The sequence below is a fragment of the Petaurus breviceps genome, unplaced genomic scaffold (genome assembly GCF_028583685.1).
Source record: "Petaurus breviceps papuanus isolate PSGF00001 unplaced genomic scaffold, PetGlider_PUasm1.0 90769, whole genome shotgun sequence".
Taxonomy (NCBI): Eukaryota; Metazoa; Chordata; class Mammalia; order Diprotodontia; family Petauridae; genus Petaurus; species Petaurus breviceps.
The window spans coordinates 17,307,853-17,322,170 of record NW_027187341.1 but is presented as its reverse complement, the minus strand read 5'-3'; the positions used below and the strand labels follow the sequence as shown (position 1 = coordinate 17,322,170).

Here is a 14,318-nt window from a genome sequence, read left to right as displayed (position 1 = left end):
CCATGTTATAAAAACCCTTTGGTTTTATCTTTAAATCTATTTTCTTTCCCTTCTCATCAGTTGTACTTAGTATCTCTGGAATCTGCTTGCCCCATTGTAGTCCCACATAATTACAATGGCTTCCTAATAGATCTTGCTCCATTTCAGTCACACCTTTGCTACTTATACATAGATGATTATGATACTTCTCTCTACTCAGAACATTTCAGTGTCCTTTTATTGCCTTTTCTGTTCAAACGCTTTTGCCTATAATGCAAAGTTCTATTGTATCTAAATAAAATTCTCCTCACTTTTCCCATCAACCAAACTGGACTACTTGCCACCCAGTAAAAATACTTGCATCCCAAAGAGCCCATAGAAGCAGGAAGAAGACCCATATGTACAAAAATATTTATAGCAGCTCTTTTTGTGGTGGCAAAGAATTGGAAATTAAGGGGATGCCCATCAATTGGGGAATGGCTAAACATGTTATGGTATATGAATGTAATGGAATACTGTTGCTCCTTAAGAAACGAAGAGCCAATGGACTTCATATCTACCTGGAGAGGCTTATAATGAACTGATGCTGAGTGAGAGGAGCAGAACCAGGAAAAATTTGTACACAATTACAGATACAACATATGTGTGACGATCAATTTTGATAGACCAGACTCTTCTCAGAAATGCAGGGCTATAAGTAAACTCCAGGAGACTCATGGTGGAGAGAGATTGCTACATTCAGAGGAAGAACCAGAAAGAACAGAGTTTGAATGCAGATTGAAGCAAATTACCTGCTCTCTTTCTTTTTCTTGTTTAGTTTTGTTTCCTCTTTCCCATTGTTCATTCCATCTTATACAATCCCTCTTTATAACCTGACCAACGTTTAATGTGAAAGTATCTGCGGATCCTATACCTGATTGTATGCCGCCATGGGGGGTGGGGGTGGGGGAGGAACAGGGAGAAAATTTGAAACTCAAGGAATTGTAGAATTGAATCTTGTAAACTAAAAGTAAACAAATTAATAAAGACCGAAAAGAAAAGAAAATACTTGCATTTCTAGCTCTATCAAAGGCCAACTGAAATGCTAACTACATCATATAACCTTCTCTAATCTCTCTCCTTTTCCTGCCCCCTCCCCTAGTTGGTAATGACCTTTCCTCCTCAGACCTCTATAATACTTAAGAACATTTTTGATGTACCTATTGTGTATTATTTGGTATTGTAGTTATTTGGGTATGCATTTACAAGACTTCACACTTCCGCAGAGGATTATCTGTAATCTAATCTTTGTGCCTTTCTCAAGTACCTAGGGGTTCTGAGCACTCTGAGGTAGCCACTTGATAAATATTTGAGTTCTGTTGAATTGCATTTTCTTTGTCAACAGTTCTTCATAGTTTCATGTCATATTTGATTAGCTAGTACAAGACTTTTAGGTAAAATGTACTGTGAAATATGCTATTTATAAATCTTATTAGGAGATTGTATTCACTGAATGAAGCTAAGATTAGAAGAGCTCTACTAAGATAATTAACATCTTTTTGTTTCAGACTTTAAAAGATGGAAGTTTGTATCTGAGCTTTTAAAAATCCCTTCCTAGGGGGCAGCTAAGTGCACAGTGAATAGAGCACCAGCCCTGGAGTCAGGAGGACCTGAGTTCAATTCTGGCCTCAGATACTTGACACATTTGCTAGCTGTGTGACTTTGGGCAAGTCACTTAACCCCAGTTACCCTCCAAAAAAGCAAAAATTAAAAAAAAAAAAACCCTTCCTAGCTTGCTAATAGTGTCCCCAAAATGAAGAAAATTGTGATTATTCCTTTTAATATATTCTTTTTTGATTCTTACTTATATATGTTATCTGTCTTATTTAACCCTAGGAAATTGCTGATAAAGATGGAAACAATAAAGTGCTATCTTTCACCATCCCTTCCTTATCCAAGCCTTCAATATACCATGAGGTAAGAGGAAGAATAATTAGGTTATATGGGAGGACATAAAAATCAAATTTTGTTTGATGCCAGAGATAAACTTTGTTACGTACACGTTGTTGTTACAAAACACATTGTTACTGGCGTCTTGCTGTTAAACCATTTAAAGTAAAATCTTGCAATTGGACATTCTAAGGCCTAGGAGCAAGAAAGTTATCCTGAAAATACAAATTTACCAGCTAGATTGTTGTTTCTTTTTAATCTTCTCTTCATCCTTTTGGGTTAGTTATTTTTTAAAATGTACTACTCTTCACATTTTTGTGTTTGAAGGGAAGAGTTCAGTTTTGAGAATAGTTTTTTGGGGGTAGTTGTATTTTTAAAATGAGTTTTTTGGTATCTTTTGTTTTACATCACCTGAGAATCCTTTTTTGCTCTTTTCTTTCCTTTTCCTTCCCTTTCCCTCCTTTATTTCCTTAGAAAAATGATAGTGATTATAAATGCTGGTTTTCAATTTAAAAGAATCTGTTTTAGTATTAAAAAAAGAGAGAAAACAAAAGACCAGAAAGGAAGGCATAGGTAAGCAGGACAGCTTTGAAAGCTGTGTTGAATTTATACGTACTTCAAATCAAGTTGTACATAATAGGAATTCATAGTTTCATGAACAGTCCTCTCCGTTATATGGTATATGTGAAAGTTGTCATTTTATTTTGTTGTTTATGAAAAAGCTCTTCAAGTATAATCTAGCCCTTTGGTGGTGTCATTATTTATCTGTAAGGAAGCATAACACATTAGTTTATTATCCTTAATGGTGCTGAATGGCAATGGAATACTAATTAATTGTAAGAGAAATGTTTTGTTGATCACTCTTACCACTTTCCACCACTGTTGAAAAAGCAAAATAATAAACTAAAGTGTTTTTTTCTGTCGAGTTCCTGATCTATAATAGTATGTGAGTGGACCATTTAAAGGCTAAATTATTTTCTAGTAGTTGCACATTGTATTCCTTTTATCTTAGAAACTCATCTGGGAGGTATCCAAGTATAATAGAAAACTTTCAAATAAATGGTTCTTGACACGTTATTAAGGACTTAGTTAATTATTTCTTTTGTTAGTAAAGACTGGCTTTTTAACATCAAGTATTTCTGAGAAATAGATTTTAATTAAATTATGGAGGTTAGTGAGGTATAAATTAATACATGGTAGGTGTGTAACTGAATAAAAGAGATCAACTATCCAAATAGTTTAATTTGGAGGGAAATATGATGGGGGGACCTAGTATTCTTTTTAAAGAGTGCTTATCTGTGCTTATATTATTGTTTCATTATATTTTGGACCTAAAAAATATTACGTTGAATCAAAACTATAGCTGATACATTCTTATTTTGGTAGTTTCAGCAGTTTTTCTTGCTCTAACCACTGGGGTTCTTCACCTACAGACCTATAAACTTGTTTTAAAAAATATTTTGGTAACTTTATTTGCTTGTAATTGGTTTCCTTTGTAATCCTATTATCTCATGTGTGTGTATGCATTTAAAAATACCATTCCAAGAAGTCCATAGGTTTTGCCATATTGCAGAACTAATATTTTAACAAGTTTTAGAGTCATTCCTGACTCATTCCAAAAATTGGAGCTACATAATTTTCAAGAAATTGTAGGTGTCTTATTTTTTAAAACATCTTTTCAAAGAATTGCAGAATTCATATATTTAAGAAAATGGAAAGAGGATAGGAGTGATACTTTGAAAATACCTTTTAGAGTCATGTAAAGTTAATGTTTTGTAAATTATCGTGGATGCCATCTTATATTTTGGTTTTTTCTCCTTTCTATAATGTATGCTTCATTATAATTTGCCCTATTTTTAATAGCCCTCAACTATTGGATCCATGGCCTTGACAGAGGGAGCATTGTGTCAACATGATCTCATTAGGGTAGTTTATAGTGATCTTCACCCTCAGAGGGAAACGTTTACTGCACAAAACAGGTAATAGCTTAAGCTATCTTGCTAAATCTATACTTGATATAATTCTTCATTTCCTAGGCTGAAACAATTAAAATTGTCTGAAATGTTAGGGACCTCAAAAATTAAATATATCTGGGGTAGCTAGGTGGCACGGTGAAAAGAACATCGGCCCTGGAGTCAGGAGGACCTGAGTTCAAATCTGGCCTTACTTAGCTTACTTACTAGCTGTGTGACCTTGGGCAAATTACTTAACCCCAATTGCCCTGCCTTCCCCCGTCCAAAAAGCAAAAAAAAAAAAAAGTTAAATATGTCTTACAAATGGTTCTATTATCAGCCTAACTCTTGTGGAGGGGGGAATATAGAGAAATTATTATGTAGTTATTAGTTTAAAAGTACAGTATCACTATATTATAGCTGCCATCATTTAGTCTATAAAGTGTTTGTTTTTTTTGTTTTTGTTTGTTTTTAAAGCAATAGGGGTTAAGTAACTTGCTCAAGGTTACACGGCCAGGTGTTTCTGGGTGGGTGCTAAGTGTCTGAGCCCAGGATTCGATCTCCAGGTCTTCTCAACACTGGAGCCGGTGCTCTTACTCGCTGTGCTACCTGGCCGCCGCCCCTGTTATTTTTTTTTTTTAATCAGTTGGGGTTAAGTAACTTGCTCAAGGTTACATGGCCAGTTATTTTGTGTGGGTGCCAAGTATCTGAGGCCAGAACTGATCCTGGGTCTCCCGATGCCGGGGCTGGGGCTCTTACTCACTGTGCCACCTGGCCGCCCCTAGTGTTTGTTATTCTTAATAAAACAGAGTCCTATTTTTTTAAGTTTAGTAGTACCCAGTACTTAGGAGCTGGCATTTCAGAGGAGACATGGTTCAAGTCCAATAAATTCAACAGATATCTGTTAAACACCTGTCATGTGCAAGGCACTTTACAAGGGATACAAATATAAAAATAATATAGTCCTTCCTTCAAGGAGCTGCGCCATTCATGCTTCCCAAATCATCAACCCTCTGATGTGGGTCTTTGAGAGCTCCTTTGGCTCAGCAGTTGTTGACAGTGTTTCTCCCTTGAGTGTGCTATGGCTTCTTAGGTATTTCCCTTACTCTCCCAATATAATAATATTAATACAGAGGCTCTTTATAGCCCACCTCATCAGTATAGGGTCTGTGCTTTAGGATTAGTCTCCAGGGTGCTATATGAAACTTGGGAAGAAATAATTAAACTCAGACTAACCTTAGTTTGATTACTGTATATATTGAAAGAAAAATACCAAAATATATAGAAGGCCTAATAATGATGAAACAAAAGATAGTGTTGAAGTTATTTTCCACATCATTGGTGGTAGCCACAAGGGTAAATTATTTAATAAAAATCTTTCTTAGGAATGTTATTTTAAGGAGAATTAGAGATTGGGTTGCCAAAAACAAGAGAGAGTCATTGAAACATTTTTTTAATGCACAAAAGAAAATAGAAGGAAAGACAAAAGAAAATGCAAACATACCAGACAATTCTAAAAGCTTTTATTATATTCTTAAAGAGAAAGCAGGCTATGCATATGATAGAGATTTATGGTTTCATGTACAGTTCTGTTTTCTACTTTATATAATTTTGTGTTAAGTTTAGAATTTTTAAAAAGGGAAAGAATATTGTAACCATTCTTCTTCCTTTATATACTTTTGTTTTCATTAGGTTTGAGGTCCTGAGTTTTCTCATGCTCTGCTACAACTCAGCTATTGTTTATATGCCTGCCTCCTCTTATCAGGCACTGTGCCGCATGGGTTCCAGGTGAGCAGTGGAAAAAATTGATCGCTAACCTTTATGTACTAGAAATATTTCTTACTGCCTACATTGATCACCATGCCCTCTTCAATTATTTTAGCAGTAGAAATATTGCCAAGCTGTATAACAAATTAAAAGTCAGAGATCTAATTCTTCCTGATGGGTAATTTAATGATGTACCTAATTACCCCAGGGCAACTAGGAAGACTCATCTTCACCTTCATAAACTCAAATCCAGCCTCAGACTCTTAATAGCTGTTTGACCCTGGGCAAGTCACTTAACCCTGTTTGCCTCAGTTTCCTCATCTGTAAAATGATCTGGGGAAGGAAAGAAGGAAATGACAAAACTGCTCCAGGATCTTTGCTAAGAAAACCCTAAATAGGGTCACAGAGTCAAACATGACTGAAATAACTCAACAACAAAAATCATGCCATGGATGACAGTTTATTAACCATATTGAGGGTATAAATTGTTTCAGGAGATTGGGGATTTCCCTCTGCCTAATTCAATTTTATCCCTTTTAAGCCTTACTAATAATAACAGCTTCCATTTATGTGGTCTTTTATGTTTATAGATTATTTTACATTTGATTATGAAAAATAGCTTCATGAGTTAGTGCAAATATTGTTATGGCCCTTTTACAGTTGTTAAATGACTTATCCAAAGCCAAATAGCAGGTAAGTATTGGTGTTGAGACACAAACCTTTTCATATTGTGAAACCTGTATTCCCCCCACCTTTTTTTTTTTTTAATTCCCTGACCTGACTTATGATTTCATTGGTTGTGGGGAACTATTGTGAGGAAATTTCCCTCTACAAATGTAAGGTCACATTTGTGCTGCAATTTATAGTCTAAAAATTGTCTGGAGTACTGTGGGGGTTAAATGATTTTGCCATGGTCATAGTCAGTATGTGTGAGAAGTTGGACTTGAATCCAGGTTTTCCACTTAAAGACCAGTTATCTATCCAGTCTTCCACTCCATTCTCTTGAAACTCTGTATTTATACCTCTGTTCATTCCTCTTCGTTTTAAACCATTTTATTCAGAGTTCTTGGTCATTGTAAAGGCCTAGACTGATATTCAATTTTGAATTATGAAAAAAAGTATTTGCTGAGATGGGATGCTAAAAGAATAAACTTGTCAGTACTCAGTACCTATTTGCAAAGTTATGCTAATTATAGACAATCATTATCTGTTTTTTAAATTAATTATGTCAGAAGTTATGTTTTGCAGTGCTATTAGTTAACTTGTTCTGTTATACATACTTAAAAGTAGTTCAACTGCATTTCTTGACCCTCTGTAATTTAGCATTTTTATTGATAGGAATTCTTCCTTTTTTGTCTGAACTAATGATATTTTATTGTTTAACTTTACATACTCATTATGATGGTGTGTATTAGATTCTCCAAGCTTTACGAAGTTTAGGTAAAATATGTGAGTCTGGCAACTATCACAAAACAACTAGGGAAAATTCCATTCATACTAATTTTCCAGTAAGCAGATTTTATCTTATATTTTATTTTATAGTTATTTTTTATACATTTTGTAGTCATGTAGTATTGTAATATACATTTTATAGTCATGTAGTATTGTAATATAGAAACCATTATATTATTAAAGTATAACAAAACATCTCTTAAGTCTTTTGGCAAATTCTTCATTTCCCTCTTGTAGTGCAATCCAAAAAAGATGCTCACTATTCTCTGGAACATATTCTAAAATAGAAACTACGAAGTGAAACTTGAAAATTTTAAGCTCTAACAAAACAATGGCACCACTTGATGTAAAGTTGTATATTTGATTTGATATTTTTTGGGTTATCGAAATAGAACCTATTTTAATAGCCAAAAAAATTGTTACAGATTTTTCTCAAAATTTCACATTTCAATATGTTGAAAGGGAAAATGTCCCTAGGAAAGTAATTTTCTCTTAGAACTTGGTCTGTGATTCTTTGATTTACTTGTTCACTCCATTTACTGTTACATCACTGCTTCCCAGAACACATTTGGATCTACACTTGTATTTCACAATTTAATAATCCAACCACTTCATCCAGCACCTTCAAATCACATTTTATAAACGTATACGTACCCTTTCCTCTGTTGTTTTCTAGATTTCTAGATTACTAAATTCTATAATATAGCAAATAAGTTAGCAGTCAAATGTTAATTTTTCTCATATTGATATTCTCTGTTATACAAAGCAAATTATCCTTTTAAAACTTTTAGTGAGATTGTCTCTGACTTTATATAATTTAGCCTTTTATTACTAGGAAGGGCAGCTGTGGCCTAGTGGATAAAGAGCTAGCCCAAATATCCCAAAAATCTGAGTTAAAGTTCTGCCTTTGTATTTATTCTCACCTAGCTGGAGCTGAAAGGAAAAAAAAAAAACTTTAGTTTAAACTAAAATAAGTTCCTACCTATGGAAGATATATACCAGTAGTTATACAGAGAACCCAATGCTGCTTCAGATTGGTCCTCTGCATCATTTAGAAATTTTGTCCATTTCTGTTCTTAGCATGGAGTGAGAATGTTAAGCAGGAAAAAGAATGAGAGATGCTAAGCAGTCAGACATTTAGTTTTTTTGTTATTTTGTTTCAAGTTTTATGATCTCCCATATACACAGTTATTTAAATACCAAAATATTAACCAAGGTTAAATACTCCTTTTTTTTTTAAATTGAGTCCACTAAATGTGTTTTCTGTTTTTTTTTTTTTAATGTATATTGCTTTAGGAAGTTTAGCTTTGTTTATTTATTACCAATACTTTTATTCAGATAAGGTCATTAACACCTGAACTTAGGGAAGAGACTGACTAATTATGTATCACCTTCTGGCCACATATTTCTATTACTATTGACCTTTTTGTGAGGAACTCTTTCAATTGGCAAAACTGCTATAATGCCTATCCCTTTCAGGTTACCTTTCACCTACTTTATATTTTCTGTATATGCCTAGTTATTTACTTGTTTTCTTTGTTAGAATGTATGCACCTTGAGGGTAGGAGCTGTTTTTTGCCCTTTTTCGGTATTCCTAGCACTTAGCAATATTTTTGTCTTTAACACTTTTGTAGACCTGGTACATAATAAACACTTAATAAATGGTTTTTTTGGCTAGAGAAGAGTATCAGGGCTGCTGTAGCACATCTCCAAGTAGTTAATCAACTCATTAATTTTTTTTCCTTTTTAGAGGGCAGTTGGGGTTAAGTGACTTGCCCAAGGTCACATGGCTAGTAAGTGTTAAGTGTCTGAGGCTAGATTTGAACTCAGGTCCTCCTGACTCCATGGCTGGTGCTCTATTCACTGCACCACCTAGCCGCCCCTAACTCATTATTTTTAATACTAGGAAATCTTAATTTGAAGTTTATCTACCACCAACACTTTAAGAGACAAGTGATAGATGAAAGCAATTTGTTTTTGTCTGATTAATGTGTGTTTAAACATGAAGTATTTATTTTACCTCATTATATTACTAGGGTCTGCTGGTGATCCTGATAGTTCTAAACTGGTAGAAATAGTGTGTGACAGTTTGGATTAATAAAGTAGCAACCACACATACAAATTCAACTTTCAGTTTGGTACTTTTACTCAAGTCCGTAGGAATTAGATAAATAATACTTAAGCAATAAGTTATTATTAAAGTTTTGAATGAATTTAGAAACAGTTCATTTTTGTCTAGATGATAATAATATCTCTTAAAAAGGGATATTTTGGGAAGTCTCATCCTAAGTAGAATTTTGAGAATATCTTACCTATTTGGAAACATACGAGAAAAATAACCGTTTATTGTCTTAGCTTTCTTGCTACACAATAACATTTGAGATTATGCCTCAGATACAATGGTTAAAAACTATTCCTCTTTAAAGCTATATTTCTATTTTACAACTTATAAAAATGGGTCATTTTTTTCTTCTGTTGACTACAAAATGTTTTTTTAATCGAATGGTTTATTAACTTCTAGTTTACATCATTCATTTCCACAAGATTTTGAGTTACAAATTTTCTCCCCGTTTTTTCCCTACCTACCCCCCAAAATAGCAATCCTACTGGATATCCCCTCCTCCAATCTGCTCTCTCCCATATCTTCTCCCATACCCCTGCTGACTTTCCAGTAGGGTACGGTGGATCTCTAAGCCCCAGTACCTGTATATTTTATTTCCCAGTTACATGTAAAATAATATTAATAATAGTATATATATATATATATTTTTTAAACATTTGATTTTAAAACTTTGAATTCCAGATTCATTCCCTTCCTCCCTTGTCACCCAGCCTTACTTGGAAGATAAGCAATTCAGTATAGGTTGTACATGTGTAGCTATACAAAACATTTCCATAGTGGATATATTGTAAAAGACTGACTATATTTCCCTCCCTCCTATCCCACCTCCCACTTGTTCTATTCTCTACTTTGATCCTGTTCCTTTTCAAAAGTGGGTGCTTCTAACTGCCCTTCCCCACCCCACCCCCAGCCTGCCTTCCCTTCCATCATCCCCCCTCTCATCTCCTTCCACCCTACTCTCCTGTAGGGTGAGATACCCTATGTAGTGTGTATGTCATTCCCTCCCCAAGCCAAATTCATTGAGAATAAAGTTGACCCATTCCCTTTTGCCTCCCTGTTCTTCCCCTCCATTGTAACTATTTTCCTTTGCCTCTTCTATATGAGACAGTTTACCCCATTCTGTCTCTCCCCATTTCCTCTCATTATATTCCTCTCTCACCTCTTAATATCACCTTTTAAGTATCATCCCTTCCTATTAAATTGGTCCTGTGCCCTCTGTCTGTGTATACCTATACACGTATATATACACATTCACATATGTATTTATACGCCCATATACCCTCCTATATAGACATATATATACACATATGTATATATATATATGCACATATATATGTATGCATTTCTATTCCCTTCAACTATTCTCATACTGAGAAAAGTTTCATCAGTTACAATTATTGTTTTTCCTTGTAGGAATCTAAATAGTTTGACTTTGATAAGTTCCTTATGATTTCTTTTCCCTGTTTACCTTCTCATGCTTCTCTAGCTTCTTGTATTTGAATGTCAGATTTTCTATTCAACTCTGGTTTTTTCGTCAAGAATGCTTGAAAGTCCTCTATTCCACTGAATTGACCATATTTTCCCCTGAAACATGATACTCAGTTTTTCTGGGTAGGTGATTCTTGGTTTTAATCCCAGCTCCTTTGCCCTCCGGAATGTCACATTCCACGTCCTTCGATCCCTCAGTGTGGAAACTTCCAGATCCTGTGTTATCTTGATTGTGTTTCCACTATATTGAAATTGTTTCTTCCTGGCTGCTCGTAATATTTTCTCCTTAATCTGGGAATTCTGGAACCTGGCTATAATATTCCTAGGAGTTTCCTTTTGGGGATCTTTTTCAGGAGGAGAAAGAATCGGTGGATTCTTTCAACCTCTGTTTTGCCCTCTGGTTCTAAAACAGGGTAGTTTTCCTTGAGAATTTCTTGGAGGACGATTTCTAGGTTCTTTCTTTGATCATGGCTTTCAGGTAGTCCAATAATTTTTAAATTATCTCTCCTGGATCTATTTTCCAGGTCAGTGGTTTTTCCCATGAGATATTTCACATTGCCTTCTATTCTTTCATTTATTTGGATTTGTTGAACAGCACCTTGATTTCTCATAAAGTCATTAGATTCCATTTGCTCTAATTTAATTCTGAAGGAATGATTCTCCTCAGTGAGCTTTGAGATTCTTTTTCCATCTGGCAAATTTGGCTTTTTAAGGCATTCTTCTCCTCATTGCCTTTTTGAGCCTCTTTTGCCATTTGACTTAGTCTATTTTTTAAGGTGTTATTTTCCTCAGTCAGGCTGTTGACTCTCATTTCGTAATTTTCTTGCATCGTTCTCATTTCTCTTCCCAATTTTTCCTCCACTTCTCTTATTTGGTTTTCAGAATCGTTTTTAAGCTCCTCTATGGCCTAAAACCAGCTCATATTTTTCTTGGAAGCTTTTGGTACAGAAGTTCTGACTTCATTGTCTTCCTCCTGTTCCATGCTTTGATCCTTTTTGTCCCCAAACTAGGAGTGTAAAGTTGGGTTGCTCTGCTTGCTTTGCTTCCCTCATTTGCTCATGTTGCCACTCAATTACTTGACTTTTGGGCTTTTTGCCACAGTAGGACTCTTGTTACCAGACAGGGGAGCTTCTTCCCAAATTGCTAGGGTTTTCTCAGCACCAAAGGTTAATACCCCTCTGAAGCCTCTACACGCTCTGGGAAGCTGGTCACACACTCCAGGACCTCCACCCTAGACTGCAATCCAGATCCAAGCAGATTAAAGCAAGAGTAATTACCTCATGGACTGGTCGCTTGGTCTGCCTACAATCTGCAGATCAGGAGCTGAAGCTTCCACGTGGCTGTGGCTGCATGACTGCTGCGCCTTAGCTGCTTCTATCCCCAGGGGCAGAGGCCAATCACACTCCCAAACTACCTCTCACTTTGTCCTTAGCATCTATGTGTTGATAATTCTGGAAACCACCACAGCTGCTGGTGATCTGAAGTCCCACCAGCTGGTGGCTGGTCATGGCCACCCTGAGGCTAAAACCTTGGGGTCATGCAGGGCTGGGCTTGTCTCCCAGAGCACTGGGCTGGCTCAAAATGGGTCATTTTTAAATGACCCACCTAACATTCAATAAAATGTTGCTATCAATAATACACTTTAACTTCTCAGGCTTCAATTTTATTTACAACTTAATGTTCATTTTGAGGTAATTGTACAAAATGGTCATGAACTGAGATTGATTTTCATGTATGGAGTTTGAAATTATTCATACAAGTTTTCTGAGTTCTAATAGTAAAAAATCACGAAATACCACTCTTGGGTAATTTGGAAATTCCTAGAATTTGCCTTTTGTGTCCATCACCTGCATTTCTAGCTTAGCTTTCCATTTAATTTGATGATAGCGTTTTTTATTCAAGAGGTTTTGCTTTAAAGTACCTAAGATAGTTACTGTGTTAAATTTATAATTCATGGGCACAGAAAGTCAAGTAGCTACTTTAATGCCTCAAGGGGTCATAAAAGGTAAACACTGTCTTCTAGGCTTTGCGTAAGTGGGTTTCCACGGCAAAATGAAAAACACTGGAAAGAACCTTGTGGCCGAGTAGTATTGGATCCTGAATTTATGGTGCAGCTTCTGACAGGTGTCTATTATGCCATGTAAGTATCTGGGATTTGAAATTAAATGAATTCTTACTGGTCCTTGGACAATTTTAAAAATGTTTTCCTTTTCTTGTATTGACATGTCCTGATTGTCCTTTGTTTCATGGCACATTAATTATCTTGTCTCTCTGATTTTAGTAATTCATCCATTTAGTTATGGGATATTTTGAGAGTAGTTAAAAAGCAATTTAATAATTAGGATTGACAATTGGAGAACATAAGCTTCTCCTTAAAAGAAACTATTAGTATACCCCAGCATTAAGAATTATCATGACCTAGCTTACCTTGAATGTCATGCAATAGTCAACCACTGTACCAGTTTATACCCTTTTCCACCAGAAACTTTTATATAGGGAAGCATTAGCATTTAGCTCTTCATATTTTCCTTGACTTATAACCTGAAGTGAAATGTCTTGGGAATAAAATAATTTGAGATCCTTAAACTATTAAAAAATTTACTTGGATTCATGTAGTATTGTAAAATGGATACTTTATGTTTCCTTGGTAGATATAATGGACAGTGGGATCTTGGCCAAGAAGTACTGGATGACATTATTTACAGAGCTCAGCTAGAACTTTTTTCTCAACCACTACTGGTAAGGCACAAGTTATCAGACATGGAAATTGGATGACACCCAGTAATCTTTGCATAAACAACAATATATACAGCATGAGGTTGACCTGTGTGTTTTTAAGCTGTGATATTTGATGCCAGTGAGCATAATTGTCCAAAATTGCTTTTCCTGATCTTTTGCTTTAGTGTTTAAGATGAAGCAATTTAAAAATGGTGAGGTTAAAGTATCAATGAATGTATTGGGGACAAATGGTGTAGTGCAAAGCATGCTAGACTTAGAGAAAGAGACCTTCATTTGAATCTCCACTCTGGGTACCTAAAAGTGCTGTGACAATTAGAAAGTCACTTTACTTATTGCTGAGCCAGGTTCTTGGGGAAAATAATACTTGCACTACCTACTTCACAGGGAGGTTGTGAGAAAAGTTCATTGTAAACCATAAAGAGTTATATGGATAAATGCAAGTTATTATTTGGTCAGAGTCAGGAAACATTTATTAATCATCTATTATATGTCAGGCACTGAACTAAGCAATGGAGATAGAAAAAAAGGCATGAGATAATTCCTAAAGGAGTTCTCATTCAGATTGTGGAGAAAACACTTAAAAAGTGAGGGCAGGAGGTATGATAAAATCATACATTCAAGGTGAAAGGAGGTGTGAGTTTCCATTGCCTTTGAAAATTAAGGTAACCTGAGAGACAATAGTCATAGCATGATCAGTTTTTTAGTTAGGCTAGCAGTAACCATTAAATTGGTCTCTCAATAACCAAAGATCACAAGGTAAGGCCTACTGGCCTTCATAGAGCTTTGGGAACTACCAGAGAATAAAAAACTAGAGTTGGGTAGATGGGGAAAACAATGTGATTGGTTACAGAACAGATAGCATCATGGTGGTGGGGACAACATGATTGGGT

The 14,318-nt window shown here is 35.4% G+C and overlaps 1 protein-coding gene across 4 annotated transcripts in view; it reads left to right on the top strand.

Annotated features, from left to right (window-relative positions):
* Positions 1-14,318, top strand: part of HYCC2 (hyccin PI4KA lipid kinase complex subunit 2) — a 76,995-nt gene that overhangs the window by 45,493 nt on the left and 17,184 nt on the right. For all 4 annotated transcript variants that reach the window (XM_069068757.1, XM_069068754.1, XM_069068756.1 and 1 more), the window contains 5 exons: positions 1,855-1,935; positions 3,772-3,887; positions 5,553-5,648; positions 12,713-12,829; positions 13,341-13,428. In XM_069068757.1, coding sequence (XP_068924858.1) covers positions 1,855-1,935; positions 3,772-3,887; positions 5,553-5,648; positions 12,713-12,829; positions 13,341-13,428 — 498 coding nt within the window. The remainder of the gene's footprint in view (positions 1-1,854; positions 1,936-3,771; positions 3,888-5,552; positions 5,649-12,712; positions 12,830-13,340; positions 13,429-14,318) is intronic.